Here is a 27,872-nt window from a genome sequence, read left to right on the forward strand (position 1 = left end):
CCCCTTCGTACTTTCTGTGAGCAGACTTTGTGAGGTGGGAGTTTGTTGCTAAGGGTGGTAGAGCGGTACTGTTTAGAAGAGAGGCAATGCTCCCTGCTGTGGTGAAACAAAAAGGGAATTAATACAGTAAAAGAAAGAAGAAAGAGTCAAGGGAGGAGGAAGGGGAGGTGAGGAGTGTTTGTTTTCATTTGCAAAATATGAAATACGAAGAGGCGATTTGGAAAACTTGAAGGCGAAAAGGGGGAAGGAGAGAAACTTTGATGCACGACCAATCAGAAAGGAGGTACACACCCCCTCTTGCACGCGCCCCTCCCTCTTCTTCTTCCACGACCCCACCCCCCTTTTCTGTGCTGGGAGAGCATGCGGATAGTTGGTTGAGTCTGTGGTGGAGTGTGAGAGGCCCAAAGAGCCCGCGAGAGGGGAGATGACATCAGTTAGAGAAGTCAAAACAGGCAGGCAGGCAAGCAAGTGATCTGGGAACAGAGAGGGAAAAAGAAGCTTGGGTTGTAGAGCAGAAATAAGGCCGGAAAGAAGGATTTTGTCCATCCAGAGGACTAAGTTTGGAAGAGACAGGACAGGACAGGACAGGACAGGACAGGCAGTCAGGGGGCAACAGGAGACAGAAAGACAGGGAACACCTGGACCAGCAGGGCATTGAGTTACTTTCAGTCACAGGAAGCCTTTTCTCAGTTTTTACGGTCACTTTCTCACAGCTTGGCTGCAGAACAAACGGCTGCTAGCTGTGTGTGCTGTGATTTTGAGAGGAGCATGTTTGACTGTATGGAGGCTCTGGGGCTTGCCCCGCGGCCCCTCTTTGATGTGTCTGGACAAGGATCATGCATGCTCGGCAAGGCAACCCCTTACTTCTCCGGCCTGGACCCCTTCGCCTGGGCCGGGACTGGCAGCATTCAGTGTGAGTACTCCATCCTGTCCATCAGACTGGAACAGAGCAGCTGTGTGTGTGTGTGTGTGTGTGTGTGTGTGTGTGTGTATGTGTGTGTGTGTGTGTGTGTGTGTGTGTGTGTGTGTGTGTGTGTGTTCTTATCAGAGTCCTGGTTTTGTTATCATAGAGCTCTCTCCACAGGAAGAGTCAGATTCCTTTCGATTCTATGTACCCATTCTCACCCTGCTTTTTGTTTGTTTATGCGCTTAGTGTGCTTTGTGAGAGTGAGTGAGTGAGTTGGGGAGTGCATATTTATACATCATTGTGTTTGTTTTCTTTATGAATGACTTCACATGAGTGACAGCTCTTTTAAACTATTTGGGACCTGACCCGACGACGTGTCCAGAAAACAGCAACGTCCAAACAGAAACAGCACTGACAGATTGAAGGCAAATGGGCCTTGAAATCACGTGGCTGTGATTTGGCCAATAAACACACACACACACATAGAACCACAGTTAGTTAGATACGGATTGCAAAAGATAAGCAAAGACATGATTGGACTGATTCGTTTCACTATATGAGCAGTCTTATGCAATTGGACAAAGTCACCCAAAGCTATGCAACACATTTGAGCGACGTTCTACAGTCGGATTAATATTCTTCAGAAGAAACGATGACTGTAAGAATGAGATGTGAGTTTTTTTTAAAGATAAAACATGAATCACTTCACACATGAGCCGTTTCGTAACTCAAGGCTAGACAAGGCAAAGATTGCATCAGGCATTAAGACGCAGTGTTACAAAACAACAACGCAGGAGCAGTCACCCAAGGTAAATAAGAAGAATTCACCATATCTGGCAAAAGAATAAGCAGAGCTTTTGTTATTGTCATGGAGTCCGCGCTCAGACTCTTTGGTTACACTTGGTTTTGCGGCTTGGAAAATCAAACATTGACTCTATCTATCTATGTAAACTGACTTGCTGAAGTCTATTCATATGTGTCACCGAGCTGAGCTTACCTCATGTTGTGTTTGATATATCTTCTCTGCAGTGTGGGATGTCCCCACTGAGCACCTTGAGTCCATTTATCTTCAGCTTTTATTTAGATACCAGGGCATCAAGCAGGTCCTCAGTGCTCACTAATGATGACGGATGAGCAGTCAGGATGACAAACACCACAGCAGGGCCTGTTTCAACTCGCTAAGGAGCTTCGCCAGATGCCACTCTGACAGACAAATGTCCGCAAATATTCATTAATCATCTTTTCTTTCTATAAAAATGGTTTTGGTTTAGTTTAGTGGGGGTTTTTTTGTTTGAGTTTTTTTGCTGTGAAGGTTGCTGGTTCAGATTTTTGAATGGTTTTAAGGAAGTAAAAATATGTTCCCTGACTGGCCACGGGGGTTTAGAGGGTGATTCAGCCCCTTTCTGTTAAGTACCCTGTTAGCATTAATGGACAGTAGCATGCAAAGAGGCGTTACTCACCTCTGACATCCATACCTTTATTTCTTAATCGAGCATAGATTTAAACTCAAACATCTCTCTCAAACATGAGGCTGGTGGGTGGACTGCAAACTGACAGGATAATAAATAGCAACTATTTTGATACGTATGTTTTTTTTTCGAACAAAAAGCTCCCGTCTCTGACTGTAGCTTCTCCAATTTAGTTTGCTGCTTTTCTGTTTTATATCATAAAAGTGTATTTTTTTTTTTAAACAAAACAAGATGTTTAAATACATCACTGTGGGCTTAAATTAAGACAGGCATTTTTTTACTATTTCTTTTAATTTTACTAACCAAATGCATTAATGGATCATATAATTGGAAGTTTAAGCGATAATGAAAATAGTTGTTATAACATTGACACAGCTGCATCATATATGTTCTGATTAAGTGTTTTTACCAAACGGTTCTACAGCTGCTGGTGTCTATTTGTAAAGTTGATCATACATCTCATTTATTCTAAGATTTCACATTTTACATCATTTCAGACAGACTAGGGAACTTTAAAAATAGACAAAATGATGGTTAACCTCTCGAGTCTGTAAATTAAATTAATTTGCACTGACCCTTTGACGTTGATAACTTTGCTAATGGTCCATGGCAACATGTAGACTCTGTCATCCTTAAAGAAGGGCCACATTGGAAAGTGAATCAGAGTTTGCTTATTCTGTGTTGCTCTCAGTGAACATGCACTGTTGGACATTGTGACTCTAAATTCCTGAGCGCATTTTGGCATCTGTGTCTTTTTGACACAAGCTTTCTCTCCTTTCCGTGTGTGCGTGTGGATGTGAGTGTGAGCTTGAGTGTGTGTGTGTGTGTGTGTGTGTGTGTGTGTGTGTGTGTGTGTGTGTGTGTGTGTGCGCGTTAACAGGGGGGTCCTCTTTTCCTGTGTTTTTTTATTTGAGGCAGTTCAGCACCTCTCTGCCTTCCTTTGTTTCAGCGTCAGGAGGCATTGCAGGGAGCTGGGACATGCCAAAGTCCGTCCGCTTTCTCTGTCACCGCCTCTTGTGCAGTAATGGTGTGTGTGTGTGTGCGTGTGTGTGTGTGTGTGTGTGTGTGTGTGTGTGTGTGTGTGTGTGGGAGGGGGGGTTCCTCTATGTGACATTTGTTTTTCTCTTCTTTTTAACATCCCCCCCTTTTTACACTTGATCTTCTAATAGTGTGTATCAGTGTGTGTGTGTGTGTGTGTGTGTACATACGTGTGTGTGTGTATTTTCTGCTCACACTCGGCTCAGTTTACACGCCTTGTGTTGTGTAACCAAGAGCTTTTAATGATTCAATTACAATTACAAAGAGTCAATTATAAGATTAGGCGCTGTGTATGCGGCATGGGCAGTTAAAATAGACGAGAGCTGAATAGAAGAGTGGAGGGATGAAGTTGGATTTGGGATTGAACTACCCCCCCCCCCCCCCCCCCCCCTGTAACTCTTTGTATCTCGGTGTTTCAGGCCTTGAGGGGAAACGCTCTCCCCTTCATTCAGTGATAATCTCCTTTTCTCTGGCACCCTCTTCACTTTAAAGGGGTTCTTCAAAGTTAGTTTAACAATGCTCCTTGACCATCATGTCATGACTTAGCAGGAGAGCGGCTAACTATGATACAATGGGGATGCTTTTACTGCCAGTAGCTGATTAAAAAACAGAGATCTGTGCCTGATTTAAAAGATAAAACATATTAGTTTCAGGGGGTGTCTGCATGTTGTATTTCTTGGAAGGGGCTCAGATTATTATTTTGTCTGTACCTGCGCCAGTATCAGTTTAAAAAAAACAAACTAGCCAATCTGTGTCACTGGGTCATGAATTGCTGGCCTATACTCTTGTACTCCAGATGCCTTTCCCGAAAGAAATTACACTGTTTACACACTAAACAACCTCTGTGAACCTGGAAATTCAAGTTCAGTCAGTGTGTTCAAAGAAAGCAGAGATTCTTGCAGCTGCGATACCAGACAATTACAATGTTTCTGAAACCTGTAACTTTCCATTTTTCATAGCAAACCTTTAAAATTAGAGTTACCAGTTTCTTAAAATGTATTTCGCATCAAACACTTTTACACAGACACAGAAAACACTGATTAGAACCAGAACCAGATGTTCTTACTTGAAATAACTAGATTAAGAGATTTAGATAAATTGTCAAGATTGGAGTGGAGTGGCTATCGGTGGTCAGAAGAAAAAGGTTTCATGTTACGACATACCCTGAATGGAAGATAAGACTGATTGAAGTGAATTTTTCAACACAAAAAAAAATACTGACTTTCTGGCTTTCTTTTGTGGCATGAATATGATGTTTCCTATCAACATCCGCTGAAACATGCAAATACTGTCATCAAATTATTACTCTAATCTGGTTATTCACAGTAATCCGGTTACAGTCTGCGTGTTACAACATATAGCATTTATCTAAATGCCTACAGACTCATCTGTCTGACAAATACTGTAGGTTATGAATAGTTGAAGGGTAGATCTGAACTAAAAACCTGATTAAAACAATGTTCAGTAGCATATTGTTTTTGTAATTACAGTAGTCTTGTAAAGGCTAGCGGAGACAATCCCTGGCTGCTGATTGGTGGAACTGCTTGGAACCAACATGTTGTGAGGATCAGTGAGTCGTGTTACAACTTGTCTCTGATCGGGGCGTCGCAGCTTCCAGCCATGTCTCCACCACGCCGCATTAACTTTAGCCTGTAATGACTTTGAATCATTAGTCTGTCTTGTATGTCTATCAAAAATGTGGTTTAGCTGATAAAACATGTTCTAAAAGAGTCAGTTTCAGTATAAAAGCTGGTAAACTTAATGTGAAACCAAGTATAAGCGAATAACTGCAGTGTTATTGTACAACTTTATTATTTTCGTGCCGTAATTCAACCTAAATGCTTTAAAACTATTTCAAATCCACATGATTTGTAGCAGAAGATGTGTTTGAGAAGTCATGTCGGCTCTCAGTGTTGTATTCAGCTTGCCCAGTATTGTGGTGGGAGACTAATATCAAAAAAGGGCAAAAATAGAGAGCTGGGTTTATTGGGTGTTATAAAAAAGAAAGGGTGTATTGTATGTATGATGAGGAATGGGAGGGACAAACCCAGATTTAACAACCTGTCCCATAAATGCACCCCCGACCCCACACTCAGCAGACAAACAAAGCGTAGGTCTGTGACCATGGAACAAACAAAATATTACGTGAATGTTGTTTTCCAGTTTTTGTCCTGAACCCTGCCTTGAGTTATTGAATTGTGACTTCCTGAATTTGTTCATTTTAATTTGTTTTATACTCTTTTGGCCCAAATTTCTGAAACCGCTTTGCAGGTTTGAGGGATTGATGTCCAGGATGTCTGTCTTGTTAGTGAGATTGTGCAAATGTGTGTGTGTGTGTGTGTGTGTGTGTGTGTGTGTGTGTGTGTGTGTGTGTGTGTGTGTGTGTGTGTGTGCGCCTTTGTGCACCGTTGTTTGTGTGTTTGTCTCTGCCTCCTTTTTTAAGTGTTTGGTGCTGCTGTTTTTATGGAGCCATCTCCTGGACAGTAGCCTGGTTTTCACAGCCTTTCCTTTAAAAGGCGCTTCCAATGACAGGAAGGACTCCTCCTCCTGCCAGGGCAGGAAGGCAGGACAGGACAGAGGGGGGAAGACGGTTATTAGTGAGGGTTGAGCTGAGGGGGGGAGGGCAGGCGAGGGGAGGGGACGCTGGTATTGAACTTAGAACAGCTGATGAAAGGGATTGTCACTTAGATCTTCCCCATCTCCTCCCTGCTGTCGTGGTAATTACTCGCTCAGCATATTTGAGATCGTGGCTGTCCCCCACTGTTTATCAGCTCCTGAATTACAACCAAGTACAGTCATTTTAAGCGTGACACATGCATTTTTGTAATGAAAAGTATAGACCACGTCACATAACCAGAATTTAATTTACAGGTTGCATTAACTTCGCCCACGAAGGCTTTTTACGTGTTATCTATTTAATGATGAATGGTGTTTAGTCCACTGTTTTCCTCTTCCTCTGTCCTCACAGTGTTGTCGCACTGAGAACCCTCACACACAATCCAGCTGACCTGTGGCCCCATGCAGCAGCCCACACACACATATTCACATGTGCACGCACATTCCACAGTATGCTGCTGAACATTTTGTGAGTAGAGAGGTTATGTAAAAACTCAATTCGCCATCCAAATTAATCTTTTATAGACTCAGCGTAAAAGATATATTAGTCCAAATTGCTATTTTGCCTTTTTTTTAATTTTACTGGGTTTTTTTGTTGCTTTATCGGCATGAAAGTAAAAGAAAAACAATGTTGCCAAAGCATCAAAATACAAAAAAAACACAATTACATTAATATGAATACAAACACAACGTTACAATTGTTGTATAAAATGAAATATGTATACAATATTCCCATAATATTTCAACAAACACATGTGTCTATGTTTTGTTTTGTGTGAGTGAGTGAGTGAGTGAGTGAGTGAGTGAGTGAGTGAGTGAGTGAGTGAGTGAGTGTATGTGTGTGTGTGTCTAGATCATTCACTGTCCATCAGTGGCCATATTTGGCAGCAAAATATGCCTTGTCTCTTTGAAATCTGGGATTACAGAGTTGAATTTGTCAAAAATAAATGTTCCTTGAATGTTTCACTTTTTAGGAGGAAGTGCATCTCTGTCTCAGCCTCACCTGGCTTTGTGTGTGTGTGTGTGTGTGTGTGTGTGTGTGTGTGTGTGTGTGTGTGTGTGTGTGTGTGTGTGTGTGTACAGTGTATATATATATTCATATCGGTATAAAATGCTACAGTCCTTAGCGTTAGCCTCCGCTCCTCTCCGGTGCGAGGCTTTCTGAAGCCCTGCAGGCCAAAGTCGAGTTCAGTGAGATGTACGATGTTGGCAGGTTGAGTCAGGCTGCAGGCCCTACAGGCCATATGTCACACTGTGTCGACTACACAGCCACTCCAAGAGGAATGACAAAACACCTTCAATATCAGTGTAAAACAAACCCCACGCTCACCGTGCTCACTGCAGAACTTTAACATCTGATGCTCGATGGTGTCAATCACTGTGTTTTCTTTCTCATGCGCTCGTTAATACTGAATGACAGATCAGTTCTGTCTTAATGACGTCTGATGGCACAAGTATTGCTCTATTTCCTGTTAGTATAAAATGCTTAATAAAGTTAATATGTAGAATACTAACGGTATTAAACAGTATACAACTGTACAACTGAGTCCATGTTGGCAGATATTGTAGTAATTCTGGTCAGAAATGATTTCCCTAATTCAGGTTTAGAAAACTACCCAGGAATGAAACTGCCATTCTTGTTCTTCTAGAATCTCAGGCATCAGAGCTGATAAGGAAGGTGTCTGCTTGCAGAAGCGCTTCTGTTGTCTAAACAGAGATGTGTTGGTCTGACAACAAAGACTGGGTGGAGAGGAGGAAGGTGGGAGTCACCCAGACATACCAGTAGGTCGAGTAGAGTTATGTTAAGGAAAACTTTCTAGTTTTTTTTTTTTTTTTTTACACATCTTCATCCAATCCTACGTCTTCCTCCAGTGACGAATAGCTTATAGTTTCTGTTGCATGTTTCCCGTGTGAGAGTAATCCAGCTATCTGATGGGGCTGATTCACACGAGTCATCTTGTCTGCTCTGCGTCCAATAGAGGTGTGCTGATTGATGTTGTGACACGCTGAGGGGTGAGTTGTAGGTTAAGAAGAGACAGAGATTTTTTTCAAGCCAAGGCTCTTGAGGCTGAGCTCAGTTCAGGGTGATGACAGCTGCTTGACAGTTCTGGGCTCCTTCTTTCTCCATGCCAGGTAAAGTCCCCTCTCCCCCTCTCTCTCTCTCTCGCCGCCTTGAGCCCAGCGTCTCTCACCCTGTCTCCCTCCTTCACGTTTCTCCGAGTCACGTACCTCCTCACCCGCCCTCAGACAGTGTCAGTCATTACCTCTCTCCTGGCGCCAGATGCAGCTTCTCCGTTTCAATGGGAGCTATTTTTTTCCATTTGTTCTCTCAGGGCCACTTTTACATTGTCAGTGTTACTATATAAACAGAAAACAGTGATCAAGTTACAGTGCCACTCATTCAGCTCCACCTCCCACACCTGCGCTCTAATGTCCCCCAAAGTGAAGAACCTCCTGCCCAACAAGCAGCACTTTGTTTATTCAACGTTAACTTTCTCCTGCATACGCTGAATCATTTCAAATCACTCATTGTTGGAGAACACTGCATGTTATTTTCTGGGGAAAGATATGAAATGGCAACCTCATAATCTGGTTCTCTGTCTGACAAGATAAACCATCAGTTCTGCTACGAACATTACCATCAGGGCTGCAACTAACACTCATTTTCTATATCGCTCGCTAATTCATTTGGTTTATAAAATGTCAGAACGTATTGAAACATGCCTGTCACAACATCCTGAAGATGGTGATAGTATCTTCAATTTTTTTATTTTGTCCAAAACTCAAATATATTTAATCATCAATAGACAAAGAAAAGCATCAAATCCTAAAGAAAAGGGGATCAAGGAGCTCAGTGCATTCTTGAAACCTTGGATCACACAGCGGATAAAAGAAAAAACTAATCCTAGAACAAAATGCATTCCTCACTTTCTTAAAAAAATAGTTATTTATTGTTTGAATAACATCTGTAAGTCTTGCTCAGCAGATTCAGTCATGAGTAATTGAATGATGTGTCATATTTGAACACGTTTTCTAACTTTAAAGCAAGCTGCTGGTCATTGAATTAGTAATGGCCTTCTACAGTCAAGGTCAAAGTTAAATGGTCAGGATTTTATTTAACCTTTCAGCCACTGGGAAGTCTCTGTCCTCCGACTCACCTCCTTCTTTCCCTTTCTTCCTCTTCTCATCTTCCCCTCTCTGTTTTTATCAGATTATTCCTTTGTGCCTTTGCCTCTCTGTTTTTTGAAACCTTAGCACTCTTGTTAATGGCAGGCTGTGGGTTCAGGTTGGGGTTTCTGCGATGGGGTGGGGGCCACATTTGGTTCAGTCCTGTGCTATCCATTGAAGGTGACAGGAGGTGCTGTGACTTTGGGGTTTTTGACCCCAGATTCTTTATTTTTATAAGGAAGGGATCCAAGGATGGAGCTGTTGATGTGAATAGCTGCCCAAGGTGACTGGATCCCAATAAAGAGGCCGTCAGCCTGGCCGGGGGCCTCCTTCCCATCCTAGACACAACCTTTATAGGGCCGCTTATGAGCCTGGGCAACTATTAAACCCTGTCCAGCCTGCACTGAGGAATTTAGGGCCAGGAAACAAGGGAGTGGGGGTGGGGGTGGGCAGAGGGAGGTGAAGTTGGGGTGAGTGAAGGTGAAAGTTGAAAGGCATGTTCAGGGGAATCTTGTTGTTCTTTAGTCATCACCTTCAAATGTGTACAAGGCGTGTTTCATGCTTTTTTTTTTGCCTTAAGTGTACGAAACTACAGTTTTAATCAGCTGGGCGTACTTGTCCCCGCTGCCTGCTTTACATTGTTTGTTTTGAACGTTTTCATTAGTAGCAGTTAACTGACCAGCAAATGGTGTTATACAGTTTGCCATTTTCTTTAGCGAGACAGCGAGAAGGAACAGAGGGAGACAGCCGAGTCTCATAAACATCCCGCCTCTGTTTGTTCACATGGGGCCTGAGGTATATAGGCCGGTCTGGTTCGACAGCCTTTCACATAAAAATGTGAGCTTGTGCATGTGCGTGTGAGCACACAAACACACACACACACACAGACACAGATGCAAAAATTCAGATGTCAGTCAAAAAGTCAACAGAGGTATGCTGCTCCCCCACTCACTAGTAAATGGAGAAGCCAATCAAATCTCAGCTGCCAATCAGCATTTTATCAGCGCGGCCATCTGGCCATCAGCTAATTGTGTCTCTTTTAAGTCCCTGTCAATCAGCAGCCCCCTCCGTTTCTCTTAAAAATGTCTGCCTTTGAGCTTGCCTTCTGGCTCCAAGGGGTGGCTTGCATGGAGTTGGGGGTTGTTTGTTGACTATTCCTTCTTAATCAGTCTGTGTATTAGCTTTTCATCGTAGTTTCAAAGACTTTAAGAACTTATGTAAACAACATATGATAAAAGTTTCTTTCTTTTCTCTCTCTCTCTCTTTCTGCAGCGGTGGAGACCCAGAGCACCAGCTCAGAGGAGATGGTCCCCAGCTCTCCTTCTCCTCCTCCTCCACCACGGATCTACAAGCCGTGCTTTGTGTGCCAGGACAAGTCCTCTGGTTATCACTATGGAGTGAGCTCCTGTGAGGGCTGCAAGGTAAGAGAAGCCAGAGACGCATGAAGAGTTTATGAAGTGAACAGCTGATGTCCACTGAAAAGTCTGATGTTTCACTAGAGCCTGACACAGATGTCAGTGCTGCGTAGCTGTGAAGTTTGCTGTTGTTAAGCTGCCCTCTAGTGTATCGTGACTAACACTGCACGTTATTGATGTAATGGAGGCAAATATTGTGTGGTAACTGACCTCCAAATGGATACTGCATCTGTATTAAATGAAGCTGTTAAAGTGGAAATTTAGAGATTAAAATTAAATAAAAAATATATGCCTTTGGAGAACATAATATAGAGGTTTTGTGTGCTTGAGGTTTATATACAGAAACCAATAAATGGATGTTCACAATTAAGAAAGAAGCAGTGAAAGAAGACAGTTGAGACCGCAGTCCGCAGTGGTGGAAGTACTCAGATTGTTTAAGTAAAGCTAGCACTACATCAGTGCGAAATAACAATAGAATATACTTAAAGTACTCATTATGCAGAATGGCCCATAATCATTTAATATTATTGGGTTCTAATAATTGATGCATTAATTTGTGCATCACTTTAATGTGATGGTAAAGGTGGAGCTGACTTGTGGTTGCTTAATTCATAACAATACATCTTAATTTATTTGTTCATATTTTGAATGAATAATTTTAACCTGCAAAGTAACTAGTACTTATTGTACTACTTAATAAATAGAGTGGAGTGAAAAGAACAACATTGGCTTTCAGTTGTAGTGGAGTAGAATTATAAAGTAGCATAAAATGGAAATATTCAAGTAAAATACAAGTACCTCAAAACTGTAGTTAAGTACAGTACTTCAGTAAATGTAGTTTTGTTCCACCACTGGCCATCAGCCAATCTTGTGTTAGTAGGCCACTATTATTCAGCGTTATTATAAAACCATTATGAAATTTGAAAACATTCTAAAGCCATGTGCTCTGTAAGACTGATTTTAGACACAGCAGTGCTTTGAGCTACATGCTAACAGCATGCTGATATAATGCTAATCATGTCTTAGTTTAGCATGTTAGCCTGCTAACATTTGCTAATTATCTCATAACCCTTTGTAAAGCTGAGGATGATGGGAAACATCCGCCCAATATGTACTGAGACATTTCAGTCTGGACCAAAGCATTGGGCCAAACAACCAACCGACAGACTGACTTTGCCGTCCCTAGAGTCAGGGCGCTAGCTAAGAAATACTACTTTCTGAGATCTTATTGAGAGCATTGTTTCCTGTCAATCAAGCAGTGTGCCAAACATTGTCCTTATCGGTTTCAGGGTTTCTTTCGGCGCAGTATCCAAAAGAACATGGTGTATACATGCCACAGAGACAAGAACTGCCAGATCAACAAAGTGACTCGCAACCGCTGCCAGTACTGTCGGCTGCAGAAGTGCTTTGAGGTTGGCATGTCCAAAGAAGGTGCGAAGAAAATATGGGCCTCAATCATTTTGTTATAAAAGAATATTTCACTATCAAGTAAAAGTTAATGGGGTGAACAATGGGGTTTTTTAAGTGTGTCACCTTGCACTTGTGTTTCCCTGTAGCGGTGCGTAACGACAGGAACAAAAAGAAGAAGGATGTAAAGGAGGAGGTGGTGCTGCCAGAGAACTATGAGCTGAGTGGAGAACTACAGGAGCTGGTTAACAAAGTCAGCAAAGCTCACCAAGAGACCTTTCCATCTCTGTGCCAGCTAGGAAAATACACCACAGTGAGTTTTTATTTTTTATGTTAAATGTATAATCAACATCCACCCCGAAACACTCACTCCACTCAAGCATTAGCTCACTGCTTTGCCAGAAGGACAAACACTGTATGGACTCTGCACAGCCACACAGACAAAAGTGTCCCTTTTCTCTCTCTCAGAATTCAAGTGCTGACCACAGAGTACAGCTGGACTTGGGCCTGTGGGATAAGTTCAGTGAGCTGTCCACTAAGTGCATTATAAAGATTGTGGAGTTTGCCAAACGGCTACCAGGCTTCACTACGCTCACCATCGCTGACCAGATCACCCTCCTCAAATCTGCATGTCTGGACATCCTGGTACCAACCACATGCTCCTATTACTCTTCTTCTTTTTAACCAACTCCCCTTCCACCTCCCTAATGCTTCCTCATTATTCACACTGCTTAACTTGTAGATGATTCTGAACAGCTGCCATTTTGATACTGACTTTCATCCTCCTTTTACTAACTGCCCATGTTTTGCCTTTTGTCCTTGTCTTGTGATTTTCTTCCCCTTCCTAGATGCTGAGGATATGCACTCGCTACACCCCAGAACAGGACACAATGACCTTCTCAGATGGCCTGACACTCAACAGGACCCAGATGCATAACGCTGGCTTTGGCCCACTGACAGAGCTGGTGTTTGCCTTTGCTGGCCAGCTGCTGCCTTTGGAGATGGATGACACAGAAACGGGCCTACTCAGTGCCATCTGCCTCATCTGCGGAGGTACGGTTGTGCCTTCTAGCTTGCTATCTTTACCTTAAAACATGTTACTTTGTCTCATTTGGCCAGCTTTTCTACCATTTCTTTACCTCTTCAAAATGATTTTCTTTCTCTCATTGTGTTAGACCGTATGGATCTGGAGGAGCCACAGAAAGTAGACAAGCTGCAGGAGCCGCTGCTGGAGGCTCTGAAGATCTACACCCGCCGCAGACGCCCAAACAAGCCTCACATGTTTCCCCGCATGCTGATGAAAGTCACAGACCTCCGAGGAATCAGCACCAAAGGTAAGCTGAGGTTTTACGTACCAGTACCATGGATCAGAAGTAGGGCTTGGAAGCAAACCTTAATACGTTCCTGAAAAGTCCTGAAAATTGGCATTAAATGTGTTTTCAGATTTGTGTTTTTTCTTTCCTTGATTCCTCCATTTTTAGACAAAGTGCTGCTACATCTATACTTGTATCAGTATCCAAACTCAAGTATGGTATTGGCTCTACTGACAAAAATGTTCAAACAATGCCTTATTTAGGAGATGACTAGTTTAAAATAGTGACGCAAGTGAAGAGTTTCATTCCAAAATAAAACATAGAATCTTTTTCTTTTGAGTCTTTTAGTTAGAAATTGTAATTATTTGATATCATTGTATCCTAAGAGTCATGCACGTCAGAGAGAATATACCATCATCTGCATATAAGAGCACTAAGACGCATTGTCAGTGATTCCTTTAAAAAGTGAAACCATGTTTCATATTGTGTGAGAGGCTTTCTCCTGTCCTACACTACCCATTACATAAATATGTGTGTGTGTGTGTGTGTGTGTGTGTGCCTGTAGGTGCAGAAAGAGCCATCACACTGAAGACGGAGATCCCGGGCCCCATGCCTCCACTGATCAGGGAGATGCTGGAGAACCCAGAGGCCTTCGAGGACAGCAGTGACTCAGGGGACAGCGCCGCAGCCGCTCCCCCTGCTAATCAAGCCATCAAACAAGAGGAGAAGGCCACAGATGAGTCAGCCGTTGAGGAGGAAGAGGAGGAGGAAGAGGACGACTACTGGGATGAGGAGAAAGAGCGAGGGGCAGACAGTGATGGGGAGCTGTCGGGGGAGGCGGCAGCGGGCGTGCAAAAGAAAGGTGGAACTGGGAAAACACAGTGAGAGAGACGAGATGATGCTGCTTCCTCCTTCAGATCACTGAGCCCTCCCGGAAACCTCACAGAATTCGGCTCTTATACAACAACGGTGTTGCATACAGCACATACATATACTGTAAATGTTGACTGAAAGGAAAATATGTTAAATTCAGTATAGGAAGCAACGAATGGGAGAAGCAAAAGCACTAAATGTAAGTGGGTTGAGCAGAGCGCCATGAGAAATCACTGTGCCAAAATGAGACTCTAAAAGATATTTCAAAAGTGTTTTGTCCACCCAAAGAGGAACGAGATGTGGTGGACAGAAGAAAATGCACTCCTCAGCAATCTATAAGGGCTATGCTTTATATAAAATTGATGGTAAAAATACATTGCAACAACAGAACTCTATTAGGTGTCCGTTTACCGCAAATGTCTTCTGAGAATTCCTTTTATTACTATTCAGAGATTTGCGACTTATTTTTTTATTGTATGGTTTTTCTAAGCATGTAAACATTTCTGTTCTGTCTTTTTGCCTGTTTGTGGGACTTTTTTTGTATATTTTTCACTCAGTCCTGCTCACATTTGACTGGACGTATAGTGTGCTTATCTTTAATGTTAGGCATTTCTGCGTTGTTGGACACAGTGAAAAGCAATAACAGAGATAACAAATAGAGCAATTGCAAAGAGAGAGCAGGTCATGAGCAGGACTCAAACTCACAATACGACAAGCACGTGGTATGAAAAGCCCTAATGGGTAAAACGTTCAAGAGAGATTAATAAGAAGAAGAAGACTGCAATTTCAGCTCTGGTGCTTGTGATGCAAATAAGAAACTAATCAATAATGCAAAACAAATGCAGCAGCATATCTCCATCTCTCGACAAAAAATACACACAGTATATTTAGTTGTTTTAATACTTTGACTAAAGAATCTGCAGGGTAGATTAAATGTCATCACACAATCTCAGGTTGATTCTATCAGGGCCACATCTCATCTGACAACAGTATTTTTTCAGAAATGCTCTGCCATAGCGTCAACATCTTCAACAAGAAGTAGGATTATTAAAAATGGAGTTGTTGGCCATTATGTACATGCCCTTTGTGAAGCCATAATATTTCCATTTTGTCAAAGTGAGCTATGAATCATCCAAATGGACATAACCCTGAAAATCAGTTTACTTCACAGAAAAACCTCAGGTGAGTGTGTGTGCATGAGTGTGTAAATCAGAGCATTTATCTATAGATAAAAAAATAGGTTTTACAGCTAAAAACTTTTCGAAGTTCACTCACCGGTAGGCGTCTGTTGGACAGTAGGATATTGATGCCAATGCACCGAGAATCACATGATCCATTAAATGACGTCGCAACCGTCTAACATAATTAACCAACAAAACGAAAGCTTTACATTGGGCGACCTGTCAGCCGAAGCACAGGGCGACACTTTCAAATGATGTGTGTTCATGTGTGCTGCGTCTAAAGAGTGATGCAGTACATGGATTTTGTCAAATAAATACTTATGAATTGTTTTTCATTGAGACTATACAGCTTTTTTTTTTATGCAAGATGTATAAAATTGACATGTGATGAAAGACAATGTGACTCTCACTGAACTACTTGATAGTTGTGAGGGAAAGATTCTCCATCGGCATGTTGTCCTTCATGGCATTGCAGTTCAGCTGCAACGTACTTTTGATGTAGTTTGTTGATATTAGGGATAAAAAAAGATAGAGCTAATGTATGATATCTGAAAATAAGACTGCATGTTTCTGATAATCATATGTGGAGACGTTTACTCCCTGGATGAAGCAGAGAAAGAGAAGATGTAGAGAAAGCAGATCCTACATGACCACGGTGGCAACACACCAGCAGCTTTGAAGCAGTGACCGTGTATACAAGTCAGATAGGTCTCTAGTGCCAGATGTAAAGCCATCAAGTACACAGAAGTTGATTTAAAGTTTGAATTAATCAACCCCGATGCCATGATGATGTTTTTTGACTGTTAAATTGTCATTTGTGATATAATAGGATGAAAACATCACAGTCCAATGACTGAGGTGTCGTCAGTGTGTCACACACATACATTCACAGAGACAGTCAATATTTTGCACATCGTCAGCCAATTCTACGTACTTTGTTGAGTATTTAAATGTCACATAACGACGACATTTCATATTAAAATGTTTTCCTGTTTTATCTCCTTTTTCTATTTCTGAAACTTGTTTCTTGAATCTGAGCTGGTGCAATAGATAAGCCAAGAGGCTCTATATGTCAGCATGTGAGTAAGAAAACGACAAAAAGACCAAAGATATTACATTGCATTTGGACAAAAACAAATGAAACAACATTACTTAATAAAATATCTATTAACGTCATTGATGTGAAATATATTTACTTTGTATAGTGTGATAGAGAAAATGCCACGATCTCAAATTACGTTTGAAGCTGGAACCATCTTATCTCTGTAACATCTTGTTGAGTTTTTTAACTGATGTCTTTTTATAAACAATCTTTACAATGTGCAAATAACCTGTCTTGATGTTCAGACACCTCATGATTTTTACTTCATTTGGACTTATACCAAAATAGCTCTGACAAACACACACACACACACAGAAAACAAAGACTGGGCTGATCCTTTTGTGTTTTTACATTTCGATTTTTGCTTACTTGTTGCTTGTTGTTTGCTTATTTCTTGTTGTATTTCTTGTATTTTGATAAAGGCGCTTTTTGTTCTCAGACCTTTCAGCGTCCAGTTGTCGTCTTCTTTGCTTTCACTTCACACCTTTACAAGGAAAGTCTTAATGGAAATGTACAAAATGCAGACAGCCATCAACATGTATTTATCATCATATTTTATTAAAGAACCTTGTGTCTCCAACAGAAGCCCAGAACAATAAAGAAAAGTATCATAAATTAGCATTCACTCCCAACCTGACGCTGTGCTCAACAGTACATTTCACACTGGTCTGTAAAACACCCACACCCACACTTGACACGGTTTCAGGATTCACACTCACATGCAGAGGTTATGGGCTGATATGCCACCAAAACAAGATATAGGCTATTAAATCCAAGCTTTTCTCAAAACAACTGCCTCATATCCACATTTTAATCAGCTAAAACGATAGAAAATGTAGAGACTAAAAATAGTCTAAAATAAACTAAAAGATATTTTTAGACAATCGGTATCTGCATATGAAAGTCTAAAGGAGACTTGCATTAATCCTTAAGCATCAGCCATACTAATAAACAACATTCTGGACACTTAAGACTTACATTTGGTGTCGAACACAAATTGTGCCTACTTGTCTTTGAATACAGACACTCACGAGTCAAAAGCTCTGCATTATAAATATGACCTTTGTGACAGCTACAAAACAACAATAGAATAACCTTAAAGGTTTCATTATGAGCCACGTGAACTTGCATTGCAGTGGTAAACAAACAACTTGCCGTCCATCTTTTTTTTTTTTTTACCACATGGGGAAGTCGGCCAGCTCACTGCAACGAGAAAGAGGATTACAAGTTTTACAGAAGGTGCTAAAGGATTAATAAAGAAAAAAAAAATAAGACAACACACTCCTGCTGAGCCACGTGCTTGAGTAACATGAACATTCCTGCTATTTTTACTCTCATTACGTTGGTAGTACCATATCATTTACACCTTTATTTTTACTCCCTGTGACTCTTCCCACGAGAAAGGAAAGTCCTCGGTAAGTGGAACGGCAGCTTTTCTAAAACAGCAACTATGTCTGCCAGGGAGGAGAGTGTGAATGAAGTCATCCAATACTATTCTAGGAGAGGTGATTCCGGTCACGGAGGAGGGAAACAGGGTGTGTACTGTGCGGCTGGTAGAAAAGCCAGAATTGTCACCTCAGGGCGGGGTCGGCGGGTTCTTGTAGCATCAGCAGCAGCTTCCCTTCACCAGCTGGGGGCTCACAGCGCTGACGAGACAGAAGCAGAGATGGATGTAAAGTGAAGATTTATCTGTTGGTAAATATTATACACGCCCAAAATAACAGGGATTACTGTTTGTATTTTTTTTTTAAGGCTAAAGTTTAAGCAAATGTATTAGCATCTAAATATCTTAATATGTTTTCTTAGATTTATATCTTCAAATATAATCTCTATCGCATTTCATAATAAAGTGATTTGTAAATGCATAGTTATAAGAAAGACCATGCCATTTGAGTTGAAGCATTTACATTTCACTTGTTGGTTACAAGGTAGCACAATTGGCTAGTCTGGATCCGTGATCTCTAGTTGTTAAAAAAAATCTCAAGCTTGAATGTCATTTCTGTGAGACCCGAGACGGTGGAGACATTCACCTGTCAATGAATGCAAAGGGGAGGAGTTTAGTGAAGGCGGGGCTAAAGGCTGGGTGTGTTCTAGTCAAATCCTTTCTGTCAGACCAGTTTGAAATGACACATTGTTTATATCCTTTGAGTTATGTCTACATGTTATGCATCTAATCTAATGTGTGCATATGACTTCCTAACAGATCATGCTTTATTGCTGAGCTGTGTGAGACACTTACTTGTGAGATAAAGTCCAAACCAAGTTAGGCAAACTGTTTTTATTACTGTTTTACAAAGGTAGTCTAAAATCCCAATCTTTGACCCAGTATTGTGATGATCACAGTAATTAAGTTACTAAAAGATGACTTGAAAGATAAGAAAATAACATTAATTTTGTATCCACAGATGTTAAAAACATGTGATTGTCATAAGATGTTCTTAGTTCAGATGCTACCGGCATGCTGAGCTTCGAGGAAGGATTTAGTTCGACCACCTTTTAAACAGTCAGTGGTTCCCTGTGAATTTATAACTTTGGTTGTTTCGATTTGTTTCCATATTTTCTCTTTTCTCTTTCTACCAGCTTTAAACCTCAGCGTCTAACAATGGAACTGAGGCAAAAACTTGCAGGACGAGGCGAAGCTAGTCAAATATTTGCCCACTCAGGTCTGTTAGCTCCGATGCAGGTGTTGTCTAACTTTGTTTGGTTAATGTGTGGAAAGGATGACACACCTGTGTGTCAGAGGCTGGTGTGTCTTCTTTGCTTTGGATGCGTGCCTCAGCAGTAACACGCTCAGCTCTGTTGGGTCGTTCCAGCTGAGTGGACAGGAAAAGAGGCGAACAGATTGATCTGGGGGAAGCTGAGGAAGCATCCTCGTCATCCTCAGAGGAAGAGCCATCTGTTTAAAATCAGTATAGGTTCTTTGCTTTGGTTCTCATTACAGTGCAGTGAAATAGCAGTGCCGTATACAAAGAGACGTCATTACTCACAGATGCATGTGGGAATTTCCCCAATTGATTTAGTTTCTGGCAAAATCCTCAACCTCTGCTCTAACTGACAGATGTAGCTCATCAGGTCCTGCGGGTGTCCAATTTCAAACCCATCGATTTGAGGACGATTTGAAGACAAGAAATAAGAAATGAATGATTAAGTCAATTTGAGGTTCTGTTGAGTTTATGAAATTTGTTTTACTTTTTGTAATTGAAGATATTATCGACACCATTGTGCTATTTTTTGTCAGTAAACAGTGGACATGCTCAGATCTTCTACTGATGTGAAATAGAAAAACCACAATGTAGGAATACTTTGTTACAAGTATAAAGTACTAGCATTTAAGTCGCAAATTACTCATGCAGAATGGCCCATTTCAGAATGCATTTTATATTATTGGATAACAATAATTCACACATTAATGTGTCATATTATTTTAAAGTATAATCTCACCCGTAACCTATACAAATGCATAATCTACTTGTTGGTCATATGTTGTATTATTAGTCTGAAGCTGTAAAGTAACTAGTATCTTAAAGGGTCAGTGTGTAGGAGTCGGTGACATCTGGCAGTGAGGTCACAGATAATAACATGCTGAATACTCTCCCGTTCAACAAAACACAACTCTTAGTTTCAGTTGATTATACACATCATTAATATTATATTCCATCACTGCCATCCAATCCCCCAACACCCTGCACACTGGTCTTTTTAAGTCATCAAATAAATGTAGTGGAGTAGTAGCAGTAAAGCACTACTCTAACATAGTATGCAAGTACTGTACTTGAGTAAATGTACTGAGTTAATTTCTCACCACTAATGAGCATAAAGCATAACCAAAACTGACGTTTATAAAATGAGGTGGAATTGATACTCTTGACTGAAAGTCTTATGAGACTTATTATTGATCCTAAAAAGTGATGGATGTGTGGTCTGGTGTGTACCTGTTTGTCCACCTGCTGCTCCTCTCTCTCTTCCTGGGCCGTCTTCACGCTGGCCTTCAGCTCCTGTAGCTCTTGCTTAGTGTCACTCAGCAGCACCTACAGGGGGCAGCAGCGTTATACTCAGACCATGTGAACACACTGACACATCTGACCTGGCGTGTCCTCTTTCCTGCTGTTGTTGATCGCACACGACAGTGAGGAGAAATGTTTACTCACTGTTCATGGAAGCTTTTCTATTTGTGCCTGCATGTGAGTAATAAGAGGACTGTGCCGAACTTTGGCACCGTTCTCCGGTTTCCAAAATGTAATCTGATCAACTCATGATGCAAATTCGCAGCACATGAGCAGCTATATTTAGAGCTGAATGTGTTTGTGTGTTGAATAATAGTGACTGCAATATAGTTTGATTTACTTACTCGATTGCAATCTCTCTCTTGCCCAAGCTTCACTTCTAGTTTCTCCCTCTCCGTCCTCTCCTCCTGGAGCCACTCCTCCTTCCTCTGCACCTCATAGCTCAGTTCTTGTAATTTCTTTGTATCTGTCTGCATTCAAAAAAAAAAAAAAAGCACGTTTAACCAAAAGATCGGTTGACATATAGGTGTGTGTGTGTGTGTGTGCTTTGCTGTATCCTCACTTCTGCTGCATGTTTGTAGGCCTCCTTCTCTAGAGCCCAGTTGGCACGCTCCTCCCTGAGGACCAGGTTCTCCTCGGACAGCAGCAGGGTTAGCTGGGCCACTTGCAGCCGGGCTTGATGCATCTCAGTGTGGGTATGGCCCTGACGGGTGCCCAGCTCTCTCAGCTCCCTACGCAGGCCCTCAGCTGCATGCTCACTGGCCTCCAGACGCTCCTGCAGCCCTCGTACCTCCACCAGGGCAGCCTGGTTCTCCACCTGCACAGAGACGAGGGAAGAGGAAAATGAAAACTTCTCAAGTTCTACTTCTGAGTTAATGGAATTGAGGTGATCTGTTGCAAAACACCAATCCAGTTCAAGCTAAACTGGGCCCAATAAGTTGTTAGTCTTGTGGTTCAGAGCTCCTCTGTTTCCCTCTCTGCAGGTAAACCAACTTACCTGCAGACACTTTCTCTTTTCCTCATCATGTTTCATTTGGCTGGACATTTTCTTCACTCTCTCCTTCAGCCTGTGGGACAAAACGTTAATTTTAGGCCCAAGGAAATAAATATACCAATGACGAATGTTTAAACTAGCATATGTCTCAAACACTTGCCTTTCCAAGTCTCCGTTTTCCTCTTTCTTCGTGTCTGTCAGGACCTCGATGTCCCCCTCCAGGTCTTTAACTCGCTGCTGGCTCTCATCCTTTTCAGCCATGAGTTTACTCAGTTCCAATGTCAGATGTTCCTGATTATATTTCACATTCTTTCAATGTTGTGGAGAGAAGAAAAAAAGCGATTAGATTCTTGTTCCATGTGTGTATTTTTTAAATCGAAAAGTTACCATTAGTTATGAATGAAATTCAGAACTTTATGGAGGTAAAAAGGAGATGGCTACCCCAAGACATCCGGAGGCATGACCTGCCTGTACCTTTTGTTTTCCCTCTATCTTCTTCAACATATCACAGTTGAGCCTCAAGTTGTCTCTCAGCTCTGAGAGCTCCTCGTTCATTGCTTCTCTTTCACGTTCCCACTCCACCCTTGCTTCCTTGCTGTTCCTTTTCTCGTTCTCTGTCTCCTCTTTTGCTTCATCCAGAGCCTGCTGCATGGTGGCTTGCTTTTTTAAGCACTCCTCCAGCTGACTCTGTTCACAACACGGGGAGAGAGGACAGGGACGTCAAATTTGAACTGCTCAATGGATTTACAGTACATAGTAGTTACACGTAAGGGCCTGTTCTTATTACTACTATAAGAGTAGCTTATCAAGAATGGCTGAATGCAATATTGAGTGATTTTTTCTTATTTCCACCTGCAACAGCTGAGCCCTGGGGATGACTATGAGCAGCTCCTCCTCTCCATCCTCCTCATCTTGTTCCTCTTTCAGAGTCTCCAGCTCCTCCAGCGGCTTGGGAGCACGGAAAGTGAAGGAGCGACTGCGGGCACACACCTCTCCCATCGAATCCACATATATGAACTGATACTCCACAGCACTGGGGCGGGGCAGGTAGGATGCTGTAGCAAATATACAGATGTAACAGCCAGTGTTAGGTGTATATTATTATGATTAATAACCTATTGTGTTTTAGAAATAAAACTTTTATTTGATCAAGTATGAGAGAATGAAAAAGATTATGGAGCACAACCTGCTCTTAATTATCCCTCATCAATGAGCTCTCAGTGACCCACACAAATTAGCTTGAATTTGACCACAATGGTAACACTTGTGCTGTGATTGCTGATGTGGCAGTTTACTCCAGGACTGTGACATCACAGTGTACAGACAGACAGGTACGTCTGACCACACCCCACCATCAGGATTGATGGGTGGTGCTCTATTGAATCACCTGTGTCATTATGTTTTTACATGTTTGGATGGATTCTTACCCTGGAAAAGTGCACAGGAGTTGACACTGGTACGCTCAGTGTAGCCTTCAGGAACAACAGCCCATGTATATGTGTGGTACTGTTTCAATGAGGAACAGCCCATCTGTGACATGATAACAGACACATTTTAGACTACACACAAAATATAAATGTGCATCCCCATCACGACCCCATGGCACAGAGCTTTCAGTGTGGAGGAATGGTGCTGAAGTGGGTGAATGTACCTCAAAAATCCCTATCCAGTCACCGCTGCTCCACTGGTGGTCAGCGGTAAGGCTGTAGTGGCACTCCACTCTGCTTTGGGGAAAGTACAGCTGCCCCACATTTCGAAACACCACCGTAGACTGTTTATTCATGGTAATAAGAAACTGTGCTGTTGAGGAAGAAAACATACGTGGAGTCGGTGAAATGTGTTCCAGTTTCAATCTGGAGGGGAACAGCTGATGAAAGGTGATAGCATGATTCAGATCAGGAATTCAGCATGGTCATAACCATGGCCGCACAATATGTTAATAAACAACAAGCTCGTATACTTACTGGTCATGGAGATTATACCATGTAGTCTAAAAATAAAATAAAGCACTGTTGCATTGTATATCTGTGTGAGGAGGACGAATATATACATTATGATAAATTATATAAATTATTGGAACTCTTTTATAAATTAGTAATTGATCATACAAGATCGTCCTTAGTCAATTAACAGCTGTGTTTTATGTTCCATTACTAAAACAAGTGTTTTCCATGTATATTTCATTCCTAAAATCCACCAACTATAGCTACATTTGTAAGTAAGGTATCAAGTAGTCAATCAAGTAATACATGCTCCTAAATGTGTGCTGTGAATTTAAAATAATAATTTAAAAAAAAACTAAATCGTCATTCCCTCCTGTTTCTTCTTATTCACAAATATCAGATAAATCTTGCCTTTTGTTAACAGTCTTATAAGTGCAGTTCTGTCTGCTATACCCAAGTATTCATGTCTTTCCAATTACATTTGATAGTTATGCTTTGATTTACAAATGAATCAACTTTGTGCTGTGAATGTTTTCTTACCTTATTCTGCTGAGAAACGAATGTGATGTCTTGTCTGCTACTTCATGAAGGATAGAGCTGTGGATCAATCTGTAGATAGTGATGAGCAATCCTGTCTGGTGCAAGAGTTTCCCAACATCTCCTGAACCATGTAAAACGAGTGATGCTGGGAGACTCATGGGAGATGCAGTTCATGAGTACACAGCTCATCACAAGGCAAAGCAGTGATGTGGACTTCAACTCCCATCCTAGGATCGAGGTTATAGGATACAGGATCTGCTGCTGGTAGTTACTGCTCATTGCCATTCTCAGTAGTGGCAGTGGAGGGGGTGAGACAAGGGGGGCACGGTGCTAAAGGATAAACATTTCTCTCAATAACAACTTCTGTGAGCCCACTCTCCTGGAATCAGTGAAAGGCATACAAAGCTAGTCAAACGACAGACATCCGCTATAGGATACAAATTATTGAATGTGTGATTCATTTGCGATGTGGACATTTTGCTGCATTTTCCTGCTCTGAAAATACTGAAGTAAAGTTATGCTTTGTGGGTTTTCAACAGTGTTTTGTGTGAAACTAATCAGCCATTTCCTTTATTCAGCGATTTGGATACAGACCACACTTATAATATTCTGTAGGTGTGATTTTTATTCTCTAACTGTCTGTGATTGCTTAAGAATCTTGGTCCCTCACTTGTGAACACTTGATGGCAGTGTAGTTTCAGCACAGACCCACATTAAACAAGTGCGTTGTGGTGTCGGTGCTTTTGTGGGATCACATGGTCAAAAGTAAGTATCGGCCTCTCAGAATACCATGCAGGGAACATTCTGCTACATGTGGCATTTGGTGGAAAATGTGATTTAAGTTGTTGCTTTCAGTTGCAGGCAGACAATGGCTGCTGAGTGAAGCAACTTTCTAAGTTACCCACTCGTTTTGTCTTTTCACAGCAAATATCAGCCTTAGCAGTTAGAAAGCCCTCATCTTTGAAGGACCAGAGGCAGAAAATGCAAAAAAGAAAATAAAGGAAAATTCATATTTCATTGTTGTTGTTTATTTGAACTGCAAGATGGCTGATCCCAGAAATACACAGAATTGTTCAAATTGTGGATAAAATTAGTGTGTAAACATCAACAAATAAAATACATTATCAAAATAAATGACAATTGAAAATATATTGCATGAACAATACTTAACTGTATATTTAAAAAAATAGATGTTCTTCCTGAGAACTATTTCTTTATGGATCCTTTTTTGGAGGAAGAAAAGTTATAATGACAATTGTTTACTTTGGTTTCGGGCTTTCCCCCCAAACTATAACCTTCAGAAGTTTAATGAATGCAATTACCCTTCAGGGACTCTGAATTGTTACCAACACCCTGAGCTTACACTGACTATAAACTTGATAATATCTCAGAGCAGCTGATACTAACATTAGTGTTTAGGCAGCCTGGTGCCGTACTCAGCATGCACTAACACATAAAGAAAAGCCATCTCAAAAAGAACGGACAGATATTCGAAGAGGAAGAAAATGTTGCTAAACAGATGTTTGCAGGAGCTGTGGAAGGCCTCAGTGTATTACGAGTACTCCATAGAGCAACTCAGACACACACTGAGCTGTGAGGAGAAATGTGAGTCTGCACTTTAGTAGTACACGGAGTCTCTCCATGCTGCTATTAAAAAGGCACGCATCAGAGAAGGCCGACTAGCTCACATGTTGCTCAGCATCGACAAGACACCAAGTTCTGCCAGCTTGGCTTTGGCAACATCTTCCCAGCCCTTATTGGCCAGCGGGTTCCTGGGTGACGGATGCAGGATGCCCTCGACCTGCACGTTGACACCTGCGGCTGACAGAGCTCGCCGCGCCCGCTGCTCTGCCACCTTTCCGACCCCGATGACCATGGTGAAGCCCAGCGCCTCCACCGCCTGGCACAGCGCAGTGTCACACAGGGCGAGGAGGGCCTCCCGTTCACCTGCGGGCAGCTCAGGGGGGGTTAGATTCTTCCCACTGGCAGCGATGAAAATGAGCGGGCACAGATTGTGCACGAAGCAGTGCTTGAAGAACAGTTCTGGCTCACCACACAACTTCCGGAAGAAGCCCCAGAAACGTGCTCCGCTCACTTCCTTCTGAGTGCAGGCAAGTCCTGTGATCCGCCGCTTTGGGTGCTCGTCATCAGGGTGACCGACCTCGCCTGTGATCTTCATCCAATCCACAACTGACCTTACTTCACCAAAGGGGACCTGTGCCAAGAAACGCAGGTCATTGAACACATCGTCAGAAACTTTTAATAACCAGCAGACCGACATCTGGTATGGAAAACTGTGAAAATATAACTCAAACTGGGTATTTAAGTAATAAAGCATGCAAAGGCATGTAGGAACATATGAATTAACACAGGGTAATTATTCAAAACAGGTAATAATGCAGCATCAACCTGCCTTCATGTAGGCCCTTAAGTGCAGTTGATCTTTGGAGGTGCGTTTTTTTTTTGTTGGGGTTGTGATAAAATACTAAGACCAAAAGGAAAACGCGCACCTGTTCATGCAAGCAGCTTGCAGAGAATACGGCTTGTTGTTGTTTGGATTCGCTTCCGCATTCAGGCCCCCGTGCATTACAGCTAAGTCACCCTGGCCCCCTGTGGATGGTGCGCACATGAGAAATGAGAGGAAACTGTTATCTGAACGCTGCGCTCACCCCGGTCTGTGCCATGCCGAAGGGTCCTGGATTCATCCCTAAAAACAGGATCTTTTGTCCGCCCAGACAGAACTTCTCCACGTAGCAGCGGTGGGTGTCCCATGCGTACTCCAGCGGGTTGTAGATGTACCGGACCGGCTCGCGGAAGGTGAGCCCACGGAGGTGCGCGTTCAGCTCCAGTTCAACCTGCAGAAATCTGGAGGAGGGGGTCTTGTTGACCTCCGGTGTCGTTGCAGGTTTAAACCCCTGCTGCTCTGATTCACACAAAGGCTCTTTAATCTCTCCATCTCCACCAGCGAGCTCAACCGTGTCGTTTACAGTCTTGTCATCCGACATGTTGAATTGTACAAGTAATAAGCAAGACCCCAATTATTATTATTATTGTTCTTCTCCTTGTTGTACTTCTTCCTCTTCTCCTCCTCTTTGTTATTCTTCTTCTTCTTCTTCTGTCTGTTTAATGGCGGATCAATAACAAACTGTAATTACATACCGCCACCTACAGTATGGGAGTTAGTTGAATCACGGCAGAGCATTAACTGATGAGAAACAAAGAAAGAAAGAAAGAAAGAGGCCCAATCTATAACTCAATACTAAGCCTAAAAAACCTCGTAATATAGTATGTCATAAAAACATCTTAAATATATGTAATGAAATGTCATGGTATACCATGACTAAAAAATAATATAATATATATATGTCATAGTATAGCACTTTTACTTTGGAGTCCTTAATTATATGCTGGCTCCCTAAACTGGTACTAGGTCATCAAAGTTTGAGAGCCCCTTTTGTAATAGGTGTATTTGATTGTAGTAGGTGTATTTGATTGTAGTAGTTGTATTTGATTGTAGTAGTTGTGGTAGAAGTCGGTGTTGTAGTAGTTTGCACACATGTATGTGAATGTGAGGTTATGTTATGTTTCATGTCGTCTTCTTCTCTCCAGAGATGAGTGCAGAGTTCTGGACCGAAGCTGAGAACAGAGTTTCTTCACTTCGTCCACGTGAGGACCGGGTGATGTGGCCAACATCTTCTATCACGATATACTGTAGGTCATGTCATATCTCAATAACGGTGTATATTACAATATAGCATGGTTTCTGTTAATTAAATAAGTCAATTACTAAAAATAATATCCTGTGAATTGAATACTTGACCAATTAGTAGTACTGATTATTTTCTCCTAAATTTGAGGTCTGTGCTTGATATCAATTTAGACGATTGTGTATTCCTATGTCT

At 41.8% G+C, this 27,872-nt stretch overlaps 3 protein-coding genes across 4 annotated transcripts in view; 1 reads left to right on the forward strand and 2 right to left on the reverse strand.

Moving 5' to 3' along the window:
- Positions 1 to 16,930, forward strand: part of LOC306715926 (retinoic acid receptor gamma-like) — a 33,536-nt gene extending 16,606 nt beyond the window's left edge. The window contains exons 3-9 of the mRNA XM_079186427.1: positions 10,471 to 10,619; positions 11,903 to 12,044; positions 12,170 to 12,333; positions 12,489 to 12,665; positions 12,869 to 13,073; positions 13,196 to 13,354; positions 13,899 to 16,930. Of these exons, the coding sequence (XP_079042553.1) occupies positions 10,471 to 10,619; positions 11,903 to 12,044; positions 12,170 to 12,333; positions 12,489 to 12,665; positions 12,869 to 13,073; positions 13,196 to 13,354; positions 13,899 to 14,218 (1,316 nt within the window). The 3' untranslated portion in view covers positions 14,219 to 16,930. The remainder of the gene's footprint in view (positions 1 to 10,470; positions 10,620 to 11,902; positions 12,045 to 12,169; positions 12,334 to 12,488; positions 12,666 to 12,868; positions 13,074 to 13,195; positions 13,355 to 13,898) is intronic.
- Positions 16,931 to 17,664: 734 nt separating this feature from the next.
- On the reverse strand, positions 17,665 to 23,270 carry LOC306715860 (calcium-binding and coiled-coil domain-containing protein 1-like; the record flags this gene model as incomplete). The annotated part of the gene is made up of 11 exons (XM_079186338.1): positions 17,665 to 17,692; positions 18,065 to 18,135; positions 20,422 to 20,517; positions 20,838 to 20,963; positions 21,056 to 21,310; positions 21,491 to 21,560; positions 21,648 to 21,796; positions 21,962 to 22,174; positions 22,340 to 22,542; positions 22,915 to 23,017; positions 23,139 to 23,270. The coding sequence occupies 11 exons, from the start codon at positions 23,268 to 23,270 to the stop codon at positions 17,665 to 17,667; spliced, it is 1,446 nt and encodes a 481-aa protein (XP_079042464.1).
- Positions 23,271 to 25,001: 1,731 nt separating this feature from the next.
- On the reverse strand, positions 25,002 to 27,071 carry LOC306714691 (single-strand selective monofunctional uracil DNA glycosylase-like). 2 transcript variants are annotated; one of them, XM_079184790.1, is made up of 3 exons: positions 26,640 to 27,071; positions 26,023 to 26,185; positions 25,002 to 25,917 (listed from the first exon to the last, which is right to left on the reverse strand). In XM_079184790.1, the coding sequence occupies exons 1-3, from the start codon at positions 26,973 to 26,975 to the stop codon at positions 25,655 to 25,657; spliced, it is 762 nt and encodes a 253-aa protein (XP_079040916.1). In that variant the 5' UTR covers positions 26,976 to 27,071; the 3' UTR covers positions 25,002 to 25,654. The 2 variants fall into 2 exon arrangements, with proteins under 2 accessions (XP_079040916.1, XP_079040915.1); XM_079184789.1 differs by having other exon boundaries at positions 25,002 to 26,185.
- Positions 27,072 to 27,872: the final 801 nt, after the last annotated feature.

This window comes from Pholis gunnellus (genome assembly GCF_910591455.1).
Source record: "Pholis gunnellus genome assembly, chromosome: 3".
In the NCBI taxonomy this organism is placed as follows: Eukaryota; Metazoa; Chordata; class Actinopteri; order Perciformes; family Pholidae; genus Pholis; species Pholis gunnellus.

Bases quoted from the DNA above. Each gene is read 5' to 3' on its own strand.
- LOC306714691 (XM_079184789.1), bottom strand. From the start codon at position 26,975: ATGTCGGATGACAAGACTGTAAACGACACGGTTGAGCTCGCTGGTGGA. The intron at 26,186-26,639 runs GTGAGCGCAGCG...TTCTTGGCACAG, and splicing joins TCGGCATGGCACAGACCGGG to GTCCCCTTTGGTGAAGTAAG.